The sequence below is a fragment of the Sciurus vulgaris genome, assembly GCF_902686455.1.
Source record: "Sciurus vulgaris genome assembly, chromosome: X".
Lineage (NCBI taxonomy): Eukaryota > Metazoa > Chordata > Mammalia > Rodentia > Sciuridae > Sciurus > Sciurus vulgaris.
In genome coordinates this window covers 125,635,430-125,652,607 of record NC_136471.1, presented here as the reverse complement: position 1 = coordinate 125,652,607, position 17,178 = coordinate 125,635,430, and the positions used below count along the sequence as shown (strand labels likewise).

Sequence of the window (17,178 nt, the reverse complement as noted above, 5' to 3'; positions counted from 1 at the left end):
GTTATTTTTAAATGATGAATTTTTATAGGGAAATAACTTCAGATTTATAACTAAATGGTATTTTTTTTGAACCTTGGATTGAACTCAGGGGCACTTGACCACTAAGTCACATCCCCAGCCCTATTTTGTATTTTATTTAGAGACAGGGTCTCACTGAATTGCTTAGCACCTCACTTTTGCTGAGGTTGGCTTTGAACTCACGATCCTCCTGCCTCAGCCTCCTGAGCTGCTGGGATTACAGGCATGTGCCACCATGCCCGATGGTATTTTTTTGTTTGTTTTACCTCTTTTGGTAGTACTTAGTGGTATGATTTGTTTTAACTTTATTATTTTGTTTTATTTATTCTGGTGTCAGGGATCCAACCCAAGACATGCTAGGCATGCACTCTGTCACTGAGCTATATGCCCAGTCTTTTTTTTTTTTTCTTTTTGCAGTGCTGGAAATTGAACCGAGGGCTTTGATGCTTGCATGGCAAGCACTCTACCAATTGAGCTATATCCCCAGCATCCCCAGTCCTTTTTATTTTGTATTTTGAAGCAAAGTCTCACTAAGTTTCTGAGGGTCTCATTAGGTTTCTAAGGTTGTCCTTGAACTTGTGATCCTCCTGCCTCAGCCTTCTTAGTCACTGGGACAACAGTTGTGTATCATCACGGCTGGACTTTTTTAAACTTATCTCAGTGAAACATAGAAACTGCTTATTTACATTGATTTTACAAACCACTGAGAAAAAAATGCTGTCAAGCTATGATGTGTCTGTCATTGGTTGTAAATATGGATTACATTTAATTTAACTTTTCCATCTTTTTTTTTTTTTTCTCTTTCCACTTTCCTCTAGTTTGAAATTAGCACAATGGAAGAAACTGGAATTTGTGGGCTAGGGGTGAAAGCTGATATGTTGTGTAACTCTCAATCAAATGATATTCTTCAACATCAAGACTCCAAATGTGGTGGCACAAGTAACAAGCATTCACTGGAAGAGGATGAAGGCAGCAGTGATTTTATAACAAAGAACAGGAATTTGGTGAGCTCCGCTTACCGTGCCCAAGAGTCAAGAGAGGAAATTCCTGGACGAGAAGCTCGAACAGATCCCCCTGATGGTCAGCAAGAGTCAGAGTGCAGCAGGAACAAAGAAAAAACCTTAGGTAATAATCTCTGCTCAGTGGTTGCACATTTTCACATATTGCTCATTTCAGTCATATTTTCCGTAGCACAGTGACCATGAGTATGACCCATTTGGAGATGTTTAGCTAATATACCTACTGGTGAGGTCAGTCTGCACATCTGCTGCAGTTATGTTAAGGAGGCAAAAATAGCAGAGTAGAAAGCTTAGTTATTTCTCTAAAAAATCAAGAGTTCACTTTCTTGGGCTGCAGTTGTAGCTCAGTGGTAGAGCACTTGCCTAGCACATGTGAGGCACTGGGTTCGATCCTTAGCACCACATAAAAATAAATAAATGAAGTAAAGGTATTGTATCCATCTATAACAATAACAGTAATAGAGAGTGTTAGCTTTCTTGAAAAAATTTGGGGCCAGCTTGACTGAAGTGGTATTTGACTTGCCTTTTTTATATGTAGTCTGGCCAAAAATGTAAAACTATATTTATTTGATCAGTTTATTTAATGATAAGGAACAAAACTTAAGAGACAACATAATGTTATCTGTAGTTCAGAAAGCTCGTCAACTAGCTTTCAAGGGTATGTTTTCTCTCTCTGCTATGTAGCTTGCAATTTAGACCAAGAATGTGATAGGCTAAATCTCATGAAGGAAATTTGAAAACCCCTTTTATTTTAGTCTTAGTGGTTGTCCCTTAGTGGTTGTTGTTGTTGTTTGGTATTGGGGATTGAACCCAGGAGTGCTTTACCTCTTAGCTGTATCTCCAGTCCTTTTTTATTTTTTATTTTGAGACAGAGTCTCCCAAAGTGGCTGAGGGTCTTGCTATTGCTAAGTCTTGCCTTGAACTTGGAATCCTCCAACCTCAGGCTCCCAAGTTGCTGGGATTACAGGCTTGTGTCACTTTGTCTGGCAAGAATATGAAAATAATTTTAATTACTTACAAATAAGACATAATTTCTTAAATCGATAGCCCTGATTACATGTGCAAAAGCATGTATAAGTTCCAGATAATGTTATCATGTAACCAAGCAATTCTACATCTAGATATGTAGCCAAGAGGATTGAAAGCATGCACACAAAAGCTTTTACACAAATGTTCACAGCAGCATTATTCATAACTGCCCAAAATTGGGAATAACCCAAAAGTCTATTGAGTAATTAATGGATAAACAAAGTGTGGTCTATCTGTACTATGGAATATTACTCAGCCATAAAAAGAATGAAGCATTGATACATCATACTACATGAATCAACCTCATAAAACATTTTGTAAAGTGAAAGAAGCCAGACAGAAAAATCGATAATTGTATGATTCCATTTTATATGACATGTCCAGAATTGGCAAATCCCTGCATGGAGATAGGAAATCAATTTATGGTTGCAAAGGCTGATGAGGATAGAGGAATGAGGAGTGACTGCTAATGGGTGTGGGTTTCTTTTTAGGGTAATGCAAGTGTTCTGGAATTAGATAGTGGAGATGGTTATACAACCTTGTGAGTATACTAAATTGTACACTTAAAAAGTGAATTGTATCTGGGCACTGTGGTGAGAGCCTATAGTCCCAGCTAATCTGGAAGCTGAGTAAGGCAGGAGGATTGCTTAAGCCTGGGAGATCAAGGCCAGTCTGGAACTTTAGAGACCCCATCTCTAAAAATGAAAAATAAATAAACAAAAAATGAATTTTATGGTATGTAAATTATGTCAAAAAAGATAGTTTTCAAATCTTCGTAAAAGTATAAGTGACATTATCATTATTTCTGACCATACTCAGTAGTCATGTTTAATTGTCTCAGTGTTCTTATTGACCAAGTTTTTGTTTGTTTGTTTGAGACAGGGTCTTACTATGTTGCTCAGGCTGGCCCCAAAGTCCTGAGCTCAGGGAATCCTCCCACCTCATCTTCCTGATTAGCTGGGATCATAGGCCCTTGCCACCATCCCTGGCCTGAAAAATATTCCTTTTCCTTTTTTCTCTTCTCTTCTCTTCTCTTCTCTTCTCTTCTCTTCTCTTCTCTTCTCTTCTCTTCTCTTCTCTTCTCTTCTCTTCTCTTCTCTTCTCTTCTCTTCTCTTCTCTTCTCTTCTCTTCTCTTCTCTTCTCTTCTCTCTTTCTCTTCTTCTCCCAACGCTGAGGATTAAACCTAGGGTTTCCTGTATGGTAATCCAGTGCTCTATCACTGACGTGTATACCCCAGCCCAAAAGTATTCTTTCTTGAAATCAGCCTGCTTTTTCCCCCATACCAGATGCCGAAGTTCATTTGTTCGTTCTTTTCTTTCACAGTCCTGGGGATCTATATCCCTCTCCCATTTTTTATGTTGAAACAGGGTCTCACTATGTTGATGAGGCTGGCCTCATTTTGATCCTCCTGCCTCAGCCTCTGGAGTCTCAGGGTTTATAGGCATTCCCCACTGTGCATGGCACCAAAGTCATTTTAAGATATGTATTATAATGTAATATCTTACATGTAAAAATAAATATTAAAAAAATAAAAATGGTCCCTACCACCCAGTTTAAGAAATAAAATGTTATCACTTATTTTGAAGCACCATTTGTTCTATGACCATACTACTATGAACATTCCAGATCTCTTCTGAGACACTGAGACACCATTTGTCCCCTCCTTTCTCAGCTAACTGCTTCTCCCTGCCAAAGTCCTTAAAATACTGTTGTTAAGCCCTTTGTCCCAAGGGAAGAGCTATTGTGTGCTTCTATTTGCACTAACCTTGGCTAACACAAGGAATATACTTAGTAAATCACTAGAAAATAAGTTATTTAATTGCTCACAGGAAAAGATACGTGTCACCAGTAATTATATGCGTTTTAGATAGACAAAGCATAGTGCCAACTGAAACTCCCTTTGAACTTGCTTCTGTAGTTGTATTTGGTTAGGAGGAAGCACTTAAAAATATTCTGTGCCCTTTGTAATTTGCCCTTTGTCTTAACTTGGACATCAGTGGTTAGGGGAATTTTTAAGCTTTCAACAAGTGTTCTTAGAAATAGCAGTGTTAATGAGTGAGTGAAGAAATTTGGGGTGTGGATGGGGAGTAGAGGGGAGCCTGCTAATCCAGAATTTAAAAATAGCTTTTTTTTTGTGGTACTGGGGTTCAAACCCAGTGCGTTGTGTTTGCTGGGCAGTCACTTTACCACTGAGCCACACCCTTAGTCTCCAAAATAGTTTTCTTAATTGAGCTGGTAAATATCTTATTCCCAGTTGTAGATATGTTACTTTACTTTGGATATGAAAACATGGCAAGTGTTAGTAGAATTAGCAGGTTAGATTTGATCTTCTTCTTCTTCCGGGACTTATTTCTTATCTTGTTAATTATCAGGAAAAGAAGTTTTATTACTGATGCAAGCCCTAAACACCCTTTCAACCCCAGAGGAGAAGCTGGCAGCTCTCTGTAAGAAATATGCTGATCTTGTGAGTATTAAATCAAGGGTTAGAGGGCCATATGAAATAGAGCAAAATGTGTGCCTTGATAAGCTTTTTAAAATATAATTTTGCTTTGACTTCATTATTTAAAAAATTTTTTAGTTGTAGATGGACCTTTATTTCATTTATTTATATGTAGTGCTGAGAATCAAACCCAGTGCCTCAGACATGCTAGGCAAGTGCTCTACCACTGAACCACAGTTGCAGCCTACCTCTTTAAAAAATTTTTTTTTTAGTTGTCAGTGGACATTTATTTTATTTATTTATTTTTATGTAGTGCTGAGAATTGAACCCAGTGCCTCACACATGCTAGGCAAGCGCTCTGCCACTGAGCTGCAACCTCAGCCCTTGCTTTAACTTTAAAGGTAAAACTGTGTTTTATTCTAAATTGGAAGGAGAGAATTTGATTTCTTGGGGCTTTTTGTTGATTGCCTCTAATTTCATTTTGTGAGTTCATAGATGGAGAACATTATAGTGCTAAGCTGTGGCATAGATTTTTGTTGTTGTTGTTTTTGAGATGGGGGTCTCATTACTGTTTCCTAGGTTGGTCTGAAACTCCAGAGCTCAAGTGATCATTTTGCCTCAGCTTCTCCCAGAGCTGGGAGTACAGGCCCATGTCACCATGCCCAGCTAGCATAGATTTTCTAAAGCTCAGTTTTAGAGTTCTAAGTTAGCCTTTTCATTGCTGTGTTGAGGTGCTGGGGTATAGTGGTTCCTGTATTTAACTTTTCCTAATGGAATTCTAGAGACGAAGGTTATAACCATTTGGATTGAAATTGTGGTTTAGATGAAATGGTCTCTGAGATGAAATGGTCTCAGGGAATATTTATTTAGCATGTACTGTGTGTCAACTATTCTTTTTTCCATCTTCCAAGGAAATCAACCTCATCAAAGAGTTCGTTCTGCATTTGTGTATTTCAAATAGCGTTAATTATCATTTTGGAAAGCAGTCTCAACATGGAGACCCTGCCATCCCAATTTAATTGAAGAATTGGAAAGTCATCGAACCTTTTGATGGAAGGGTCGTGGGAAACTTTTATAATTAATGGTTCTAATATAAATGCTACAATTGTTGCCTTTTGAGAAATATTTAGGTGAATTATCATTAAAATTTGTATACATTTTAATCTCCTTTTAGCAGCTATTCCAATATTATAAGCTATTACTTTTTGTCAATGACCAGCTCAAAGAAATAAATTTTTTTCACCATTTTTATTGACATGTTACAGTTGTATATAATGGTGGGATTTTTTGTTATGTATTTGTATATGCACACCAATATAATTTAATATATTTAATATGTACACAATATAATTTGGCTACTATCATTCCCAAATTTTTTCCCTTTCCTTCCATCCTCCCTTGCCCTGGTCCCTTTACTCTGTTCTACTGATCTCCCTTCAATTTTCATGAGATTCCTCCCTCCACCTTAAAGATATGAATTCTGTTTATTGATTACTTAATGAATGACTTACTTTCCCTTAGTTTATAGAGTGGTCCAGGCCTACCCTGCTTGGCTGACATTCCACAGTCTGGCACCTTCTACTATTTGGAACAGTAGGAAATTCTGCATCAGTGAAAGTGGCCCAGAAAAGTCACAAATGCAAAGTTGGCAGAAAACACAATGTGGTGGATCGCTGGCTTCAGGAAAGGAATGCTTCTATTTGCTGTGGAAGCCAGTCCCTGTTATTGCCATTCACATGGGAAGAATCATGCAAGAAGTGGTAGGAAAAGACAACAAAAAAAGGCAAAAGAAAGAAATGGGTAGAAGGATAAAAATCAGAAAAAGCAGTATAGAAGTGTAGCTATTTGGCCAGTGACATGAGAGTAGCAGCCTGCTATGAGTGGATTCAGAGAAAAAAGAGCATATAGTCATCTGGGATGGTTCTTCTCTTTTTTCTTTTTTCTTTTTGGTACGAGGGATTGAACTCAGGGGCACTTTAGTACTGAGCCACATCACCAGACATTTTTTGTTGATTTTTTTTTAGTTGTAGATGGACACAATACTTTTATTTAATTAATTAATTTTTATGTGGTGCTGAGGATTGAACCCAGTGCCTCACATGTGCTAGGCAAGAGCTCTATCACTGAGCTACAGCCTCAGCCACATCCCCAGCCATTTTAAAAAATATTTTAACTAGAGACAGGGTCTCACTGAGTTGCTCAGTGCCTTGCTAAGTTGCTGAGGCTGACTTTGAACTCATGATCCTCCTGTCTTAGCCTCCTGAGCCACTGGCATTTCCTACTGCGCAGGACTGGGATATTTCTTTTCAAATGTACACAAATGTCTACAACTATACCACCCTGAATGCAAACAAATCATTGGGACTTTTGTTAAAATACACACTCTGATTCACTAGGTCTGGGTCAGGCCTGAGATTCTGCACTTTCACAAGCCCCAGGATGACGATGATGCTGCCAGACCTTGGATTATACTCGAAATAGCAAGGTTCTAGGGCGTTTTTGTGTGTGACTTTTGTTGTCATCCTTGTGTGCATATGGTTATTGTTAAGCATTGGTACTAATTGCTGTATTAGTTTTAGGATGTGACACGTTGAAGACTTGCCTAGTGAGTAATCTCTCTTTGCCATAGATTTGTGCTAAACATGAAAGATGAATATTTGGCATTTTCAGAAAAAAATTTAAATCTTTATTTCTTAAAACAGCACTCATTTCATTTAAAAGGTAGAGTGTATAGGTTACATAGCAGTGAGACCACTTAAGGCATTAGCCTTTTCTCAAGGATTATTCCAGTAGTTTCCCATTTGCCGTGACTATCCCTGTCTTTTGGTGATGGATCATCTTGTATCATCCCTTCTCATTACACTGGTGCATAGAACTATTATGTGGAGCAGGTGGAATGGAGTTCTTGCCCTATAATTGGGATCATCCATTGGGGAGAACTGGTGGCCAGCCATGTTCACCAGATCTCACGGGCTCAGGAAATCATAGCATTTTGTTTTTAAGTGTGGATACCATTAACTTGATCCCTAAGTACTTTGTAATGCTATTTTACATTCAACAGTCAGTGTATGTAGATAAATATAGTGTAATAATAAATGAAATTGGGTAAGTACATCCTCCTATTACTCTTTTTGTCAGAAGTATATTGGTGGGCTGGGGATATAGCTCAGTTGGTAGAGGGCCTGTCTCACATGCACAAGACCCTGGGTTCAATCCCCAGCACCACACAAAAAAAGTAGTATATTGGCTATTCTTGGCTCTTTACTCTGTAAATTTTGAATTCATCTTAGTGGTTCCATTGGGGGAAAGAACTAGTTTGGATTTTTTTCCTTGATGGTGCATTGCTATGTGCCAGGGGCTTGTTTGAACTTCTGAGCTCAGGTGATCTTCCATTTGAGATTTTGGAGAGCATTTCATGGGATCTACGGATGCATTTGGGGATTTGGAGGAATCTTGCCATCCTTAACTTGTTTGTTTGTTTGTTTGTTTGTTTTTTTGTAGTAGTAGGTTTTGAGCCAATCCTTTTTATTTCAAGATATGGTCTCACTAAATTGCTGAGGCTGTCTTTGAACTTGTGATCTTCCTTCCTTAGCCTCCTGAGTAGCTGGGATTCTTATAATGTTAATGAAACTTTAAAAGGCATTATCCTTATGGGAAAAATAAAAGTGGTTCCTTATGTACCATATACAATTTCAAATGGATTAAGGGCTTAAATGTCAAAAGTAAGGTTTAAAAAGTTTAGATATTATTTAGATTTATTAATAGGTAAATATTTTCCCAATTTTGGGTTAAGGAATGATTCCTCACCACAAGGGAGGTACTGTCAGAGAAAAGATTGCACAAATTGGCTTTATTGAAATTCAGACTTCTTATCAGAAGATACCTTTAAAGAAAGAAGATGTTACAAACTGAGGATAACATATTTCCAATAATACAATACCAAGCAAAGACTTAGTATCAATATACCCAAAAGAATACCTACAAATGAATAGTGAAATCACAAATAACCCAGACGATATTAAAGAGGCATTTTATAGAAGTGGAAAAACAAAGGTGCAAAGATAAATTAAAATCACATAAGCACATGAAGAGATGTTTTATCTTTATATAGTGATCAGGGAGATGCAGATTCAAACCACAGTAAGATGCCAGTTTATGTCCATTGTAGTGGCATAAATTAAAGATTTGATAATACTATGATTTAGATAGGATTCAAAGATCTGCATGATCTCTTACATATTCCTTAGGGAAATATAAATTTGCCAGCTATTCTGGAAAACAGTTTGACAATATCATATGAAACTGAACATTCAGAAATCATTGCCTAGCAACCCTGCTTCTCGTTTTGTACCCAAAAGAAATTCCTGTGTGTGTATACCAGGAAACACATCTGAGAGTGTTCATACTGCTGCGACTGATAACAAAACCTGAAAACAGTGCTAATGCCCATTGATCAGGGGAGGGATTGATGAAGTAATGAAATGTGTATTGGGGTTTGGGGTGGGGGTGGGGTGGCTTTTTGTGCTTGTCTGTGTTTGGTGGTGCTGGGGATTGAACTTAGGGCTTTATGCATGCTATGTATGCAAGAGTTCTGCCATTGAGCTAAAAGTGGAGATTATGTAACCTATGGGCCAAATCCACCCCAAAGTCTGTTTTTACACTACCTACAAGTTAAGAAGGTATTCATTTGTGGGGGGGAGACTGAAGGTTGAACCTAGAGGTGCTGACCCAGCACTGAACTACATCCAGGGTCTTGCTGAATTGCTTAGGGCCTCAATAAGTTGCTGAGGCTGACTTTGAACTTGTGATCTTCCTGTTTCAGCCTCCCAAGCTGCTGGAATTACCGGCGTGCACCACAGTGCCTGGCTTGGTTTTGTATTTTTAAAGTGTTTAATATGTGGCCTGCCTTAAATATTTGCTTGGTGGCCCTATGTAGAAAAAAAAAATTGCTAATTCCCTATCTATAGCTCCATGCCCTCAGTGTGGATTAGTCTTAGAAATAGTTGAAACATGTGTTAAGACAGTCACTATTAGCCATGTGTGACTACTTAATTTTAATATAAATCAGAAATGATAAAATTCAGTTCCTCGGTTCTACTAGTCACCACATGGTCAAAACAACTAAAATAAAAAAGATTTCTTAGTAGTATATATGATGAAATGAAGTAACATTAAAAAGGAAGTAACATTATTTTTATTAAAAATAAAAAAGATTTCTTAGTAGTATATATGATGAAATGAAGTAACATTAAAAAGGAAAGCAAAGGAATGTGAACACAGGATTTAGGACTGGGGTGACATTGTCAGGGTGGACTGGGAAGCTACTTACCCAGGGACTGTCTCAGGCACTGTAAGCTGAACCTGCACTGCCACCCACAGTCCATAGGAAGATGACTTTACACCTTTATTTTTCAAAAGTAATGACTTTCCTGCAGAAATTCCAGCAAAGTTGTTTTAAATATCTATAAACTTATCACCTGTAAGGATGCTAGATGTTTTGATAGACCACAAGATGGCACTCTTGCCCTTGAAATTGTGACTCAGCATCATTTTCTTCTTCAGTAAAAGCTGTACCAAAAGGTCAGTGAGGCTGCCATCTTCTCTGCCAGTGTTGATTTAACCTTGAAATAGATTCATTTGCCTCAAACCTAAAATTGCAGCAATTCCTTTCACTCAGAGTGCTACTTTTATTGAGTTCTAAATTCTGATGATCGTTTCAGTACAATAGTCTATGGGTATTATTTTAGAAAAATAATTCAGTGTTGATTCCTAAAACATTAGCTTTTTTAAAAAAATAAGAGAATAAAGAGATAACTGGGTGTGGTGGTGCACATCTGTAATTCCAGCTACTCAGGAGGTTAAAGCAGAAGCATCACAAGTTCCAGGCCAAGCTGGCTAACTTACCCTGCTTTGAAGTAAAATTTTTAAAAAGGGCTTGCACTCCTCCTGCCTCAGCCTCTGGAGTCGCTGGCATTATAGGTATGCACTGTGTCTGGTGGAATTTGGGGCAATCTAATGTCTCTGACAGATCATGTACTTCTTTTATAAAACTTAGATAATAAAGCTAAACTGGATAATAAAATGTCATTGTAAAAATTAAGTATATCTAAGCCCCCCCCCCAAAAAAAAAGAGATCAAGATCATTTTTTCTGGTCACCCTAAATTTGCTTACTTTCACATTGCAATTTGAAAAGAAATGAGGTTGGGACTGTTGTGTGGCATGAAACTATTTAAATAAAATATACTGCAGTGTCTGAAATTTTGGGGGTAGGGGACTGCTGGGGTTCAAACCTAGGGCCTCACATGTTGGGCAGGTGCTTTACCACTGAGCTACATCCTTATCCCCTCATATGTGGCTTTTTGAAGAGTACATAGCTCTCACTATGATTCTCCAAGCCATAATGCTGAGTTTTTTTGCTGTACTTCCTAAATGTCAAGTCCTTGTTAATTTTAGCTGGAGGAGAGCAGGAATGTTCAGAAGCAAATGAAGATTCTGCAGAAGAAGCAAGCCCAGATCGTGAAAGAGAAAGTTCACTTGCAGAGTGAACACAGCAAGGCTATCTTGGCAAGAAGCAAACTGGAGTCTCTCTGCAGGGAACTTCAGCGTCATAACAAGACCTTAAAGGTTAGTTGGTTCATTTTCCTGTCTTTCAGGAGGGACTTACGCAGCTGGTTTTATAATCACCTTGTACCTATTTGAAATAAATCCATGTCTCTGCTTGGAGACAGAAATACTACCTTCTTTCTGCTTTGCTTGGACTGATGCCATATGTGAGGTCAGTGCAATGTAGACCAACATTTCTTTTTCATTTTTTTTTTTTAGTTGTTGATGAACCTTTATTTTATTCATTTATTTTATGTGGTGCTGAGACTTGAACCCAGTGCCTCACACATGGTAGGCAAGTGCTCTACCACTGAGCCACAACCTCAGCCCTTAGACCAACATTTCTACATGAGTTTTGGTTTGCCGTTCAAGGGAGCACTCCTTAGTTCCTCATACTTGGTCAAAAGGAGCCTACATGAGATTAATGTTTATATACCCATGGATGTATTGCTTAAAGCCAGGCTTAAGAAGCTCAGAGTTGCCTGTTTTCTGCTGAGTACTGATGTAGTTGATCACTGTGTATGCAAAGTTGCCATGAAATGACAAACTATTTGAAGATATTTGAGTAGTGTGTCTGAGGGGAGAACTGTCAAGCTCTCAAGTAGACATCAAGGCTGGGTTGCCTAAATGCCCTGGCCCACCCCCAGCTATTGGTTGCTAAGTACTTTCAGAGTAGCATTGGCCAATTATAAAGGAAGAGTGAGCAGGGACCCAGAGATGAATTGATATCACAGGTGAAGAGGAAAAGAGCAGCGTCACAGAAAGGAATTTGTCTCTTATAATGGAACAGACCTGTCTGTGTGTACAGTGCAGTAGGACTTTGAGCAGAATCGTCAGTAAAATACCCTTCCTGCAACAACTCCCCAAGGCCCCAGGTATAGGAGCACTCAAAAAATGAATCTTCTGCCAGGCAGAAGTGCAGCCTGTAATCCCAGCAGCTTGAGAGGCTAAGGCAGGAGGATCCCAAGGTCAAAGCCAACCTCAGCAATTTAGTGAGGCTCTAAACAACTCAGTGAGACCCTGTCTCTAAATAAGATATAAAAAGGGCTGGGGATGTGACTCAGTGGTTAAGGGCCCCTGGGTTCAATTCCTGATGCCACAGAAAGGAATCTTCTGATGTGGGAGCCATTGATTTCTTTGCTTTTGAATCCTTGGATTTAGATCTTAAGATAGGTGGTAGTTTTTCCCTGTAACAAATCATTTTGAAGCAAGGGAATGGTGGTGCTCGCCTTTAACTTGGGAGGCTGAGGCAGGAGAATGGTGAGTTTGGGGTCAGTCTCAGCAACTTAGCAAGACCTTGTCTCAAAACAGGGTGGGGTGGTGATGCTGGGGGTGTGGCTCTGTGGTAGAGGGCCACTGGGTTCAGTCTCCAGTACAAAAACAAAAGCATTTTGAGTGGACTTCTGGTAACTCTTCAGACATGTAAAGGTCTTTTGACACTTCTATCCTACCAAGAGTTGAAAGTAAGCTATTTATTTTTATTTTATTTTGTTTTTTTGCAGTTGGAGGGAATGAACCCAGGGCCTTACGCATGGTAGACAAGTGCTGTACCACTGAACCATAACCCCAGCCCTAAAGTAGGCTGGGATTACTTTTTAATTTTCTTGTGTGCATTACAGTTTTACATAATAACAGGATTCATTGGGATTCATTGTGATATATTCATACATGTGCAGTTCAGTTTGGTCTATTTCATTGCCTCTTACCCCTCTCCTCTCCTCTCTTCCTTCCCCAGATCCCCTTCTACTAGCCTCTTGTATTTTGGTGAGGTCCCTCTTCTTTTTTTCTCTTTAGCTTTCACATACAAGAGAAAACATGCCCCTTGACTTTCTGAGTCTGGCTAATCTCACTTAGCATGATATTCTCTGCTTTCATCTATTTTCCTGCAAATGACATAATTTCATTCTTATAGCTGACTCAAACTCCATTATGTATATGTACCACATTTTCTTTATTCAGTCATCTGTCAATGGGTACCTAGTTTGGTTCCATAATTTAGCTATTGTGAATTGTGCTGCTGTAAACACAGGATACATGTATCGCTATAGTATGCTGACTTTAATTCAAAATTAGGATAAATACTGAGGAGTGGTATAGCTGGGTCATATGATGGCTCCATGCCGTGTTTTGAGGAACATCCATACTGATCTCCATAGTAGTTGTACTAATTGACAGTCCACCAACAGTGTATAAGTGTTCTTTTCCCTGTGTTCTCACCAGCATTTATTTGTATTATTTGTATTATTTTTGCGGGGGGGTACCAGGGGGAAACATGGTACAGGGGCACTTAACCACTGAGCCACATCCTGAGCCCTTTTTATATTTTACTGGGGCCTTGCTAAGCTGCTGAAGCTGGCTTTGAACTTACAGTCCTCCTGCCTCAGCCTCTGGAGGTTCTGGGATTACAGGTGTGTACCACCCCGCCCAGCTGTTATTTGTATTATTATTATTTTTTGGTACTGGGGATTGAACTCAGGGGCACTCAAACACTGAGCCACATCCCCAGCCCTATTTTGTATTTTTGTTTAGAGACAGGGTCTCAGTGAGTTGCTTAGCACCTCAATTTTGCCAAGGCTGGCTTTGAACTCGCGATACTCCTGCCTCAGACTCCCAAGCTGCTGAGATTACAGGCATGCACCACTGTGCCCAGCGTATCTTGCTATTAAATGAGAATCTTCTGGTCATAAGTAAGGAGGTAGACTTAGAGCTCATAAGCAACATTTCAGAGTAACAAAAATTAACTCACATCACCACCTTTTGTGAGTATCTTATCTATAGATCTATTAACAGAAATTATTTTGGATACTAAGGAGGAAAATATGCAGCAGGCACGAGAGGAAGAAGAACGCCGTAAAGAAGCAACGGCACATTTCCAGATTACTTTAAATGAAATCCAGGCCCAGCTGGAACAACATGACATACACAATGCCAAACTTCGCCAGGAGAACATCGAACTGGGAGAGAAGCTGAAGAAGCTCATTGAGCAGTATGCACTGAGGGAAGAGGTAAAGGCGCACTCGGTTGGTTTAGACAGCTTGTCACAAATATCACCATTCACAACTACAGAAAAACTGCCATCACAGAATGTTTTACAGCTTATAGTGGTAGTCATTTATTTTCTAGTAAAGGATCAGGAACTATACAGCCTGGAGGCTTAATTGGGATTATTACTGAATGGCCCAGAAACCCATGGATTTAGTGATTTTTTTTTTTTTTTTGGAAACATGTTAAATACTACTTACCTTCCACATAATACTGGAAAATGGTAGTTTTCACATAAAGATGATTTTCCTTATCCAGATGAATAATGGGTATTTGGCCCCCAAAATGGCTTGTATCTTAGACATTTGTGATAATCTATCTATACAATATCAATTACCAGTGTATTACATGGTCCTACATTTCAGATTTTTTTTAAGCCAGGGTCTTGCTATGTTTCCTAAACTGGTCTTGAACTCCCAGGCTCAAATGATCCTTCTGCCTCAGCCTTCCAAGTAACTGGGACTACAGGCCTGCACCACTATGTCCAGTTTCAGAGTTTTTAAAAAAATGTTCCAGGTTATTGTTTTGCAGTGTTGGAGATTGAACCCAGGTCCTTGAATATGCTAGGAAGTACTCTACTACTAAGCCATCCCCCAAGCCCTTTATTTTACTTTTTATTTTTGGTGCTGGGATCCACCCAGGACCTCGTGCATGCTAAGCAGGTGTGTGGTTTTTTTGTTTTAGTTTTTAATTTTTTTTATTTTTACAGACTGCATTTTGATTCATTGTACACAAATGGGGTGCAACTTTTCACTTCTATGGTTGTGCACAATGTAGATTCACACAATTTGTGTAATCATACATGTACATATCTGTCAGTCTACTATCTTTCCTTCCCCCACCCCCTCCAACCCCATTTCCCTCTGCATAGTCCAAAGTGCCTTAAGCAGGTGTTTTACCAGGGATATATATATATATATATATATATATATATATATATATATATATATATATATATATATCAGCCCCATGATGTTTTTTTAAATGAGGGTTTTATACTTTTTAGGAGAAAAAAGGAACCTATTTCTAATCCCTCAGACATACATCCATTCAAGTAATGTTTACTGGAATGGTCCAGGATATAGAACTTGCTCATTTGCTTCCACTTAAGACATTTGCAGTTACTTTGTTAGTCTGGAAGTTCATAGGTGGTGACCAGTTTAGTTCATGGTGCATTCTATGCCTTTAAATTTAGTAAAATGATGTGCCTTCATATGTGTTATATCCCTTACACAAATAAATTCAAATGGCTGACTCAGATTGACAATAAAAAAGATTGTGTCATCTGTTACTTTATCCAGTTTTCAATTAAACTTTATAGTTTTACATACAGCCTTTCAAAAACTTTTAGTTGTGAACCTGGGCACAGTGCACATACCTGTAATCCCAGTGACTCAGGAGGCAGAAAGATCACAAGTTCAAGGCCAGCCTTGACCACTTAGTGACATCCTAGGTAAAATAAAACAATAGGGCTGGGGATGTAGCTCAGCAGTAAAGTGCCCTAGGTTCAATCCCCAGTATAAAACAACAACAAAAAAACATCAAAAACATTAGTTTTTTTTTTAAAGATTTTATTTTATTTATTATTATTATTTTAATTTTTTTTGTAGTACTAGGGATTGACTCCAGGACTTTGCACATGCTAAACAAGCACTCTGCCACTTGAGCTATATCCCCATCCCATTTAAAAAAACATATATGCACATATACATATATATATTAGTTGTTGATGGACCTTTATTTTTTATTTATTTATATGCGGTGCTGAGAATCAAACCCAGTGCCTCACATATGCCAGGCAAGCACTCTGCCACTGAGCTAAAGCCCCAGCCCCCCATTTTATTTTTGACAGGGTGTCACTTAGTTGCCTAGACTGGTGTTTAACTTGGAATCTTCCTGCCTCATCTTCCCTGGTAATTGGGATTACAGGCAAGCACTATCACATCTGGCAAAAAGATTTTCATTGTTATCATTCTCACCAAATTTTACTTTTTTAAAAAATACTATTATGGAAAATAAAAAACCTTAAAAAACAGAATATATCACCTGGTTTGAGCCTATGGAACTACTCCTCTGCATTATTTTAAAGCAAATCTAGGTTGTCCTACCATTCCATTAGTGGCTTTTTTTCCCCTCCCTGCATTACTACTAGGCATCAGCCCCAGGGAGGGCCTTGTGCATGCTGAGCAAGCACTCTGCCACTCAGCCACTTCCCCAACCTAGGATTCTTTTTTTTTTTTTTTTTTCGTGCTCTGGATTGAACCCAGGGCCTTGTGCATGCAAGGCAAGCACTCTACCAACTGAGCTATATCCCCAGCCCTAGAATTCATTTTAAAGATAACTACAATATCATTTTCATAATTAAAAAGTCAACAATCATTTAATATTATACCTAGTCACTGTTCAGAGTTTTCTGCTTATCTTTTTATTATCTCCCCAAAATTATTTGAATGGAGATCCAAATAAAGTCCATCTATTTTACTGGCTCATATGTCTCAAGTCTCTAAAATATCTTTTTTATTCCTGTGGTGTGTTTATTGAAGATAATTTTGTCTGAGAGGTTAATTTTCTCGATTTATGCCTTGATATTTTTCAAATGAATTGTTTTATTATTAAATATGACAGTCTACCTCATCACAGATGTAGCATATTTTAAAATTATGTATATTTAAATCACATTACTTGTCTTACTTTGAATATTATCAGATGCTTTCTTTGCTCAGGATATAATTAATAGTGATTAAATCATTTATAGGTGATGATAAATCATCTGCTGCGCTCTTCTCAATACTTAGGCAACCAACTAGCATTTCCTCTCACATAGGGCATTACAACTGAAAGAGTACTATTTTTCTAGCTTCTCTGAGCAGGCATGTTCTGATGACATAAATACCACATGAAAATTCTGTTTGGAAATACTAATGAGCTTTAACCAAATGTTTAATATGTTTTGAGTACCAACGTGTTATATGATTCCACCATTGCATTTATGGTCACAGCTCTGCAAGGTGAGTGTGGTTATCCT

General features: G+C 38.4%; 1 protein-coding gene across 1 annotated transcript in view; it reads left to right on the top strand.

Annotated features, from left to right (window-relative positions):
• TXLNG (taxilin gamma) overlaps nucleotides 1-17,178 on the top strand; it is a 51,280-nt gene that overhangs the window by 21,504 nt on the left and 12,598 nt on the right. The window contains exons 2-5 of the mRNA XM_079123198.1: nucleotides 837-1,143; nucleotides 4,440-4,531; nucleotides 10,962-11,132; nucleotides 13,922-14,116. Coding sequence (XP_078979324.1) covers nucleotides 837-1,143; nucleotides 4,440-4,531; nucleotides 10,962-11,132; nucleotides 13,922-14,116 — 765 coding nt within the window. The remainder of the gene's footprint in view (nucleotides 1-836; nucleotides 1,144-4,439; nucleotides 4,532-10,961; nucleotides 11,133-13,921; nucleotides 14,117-17,178) is intronic.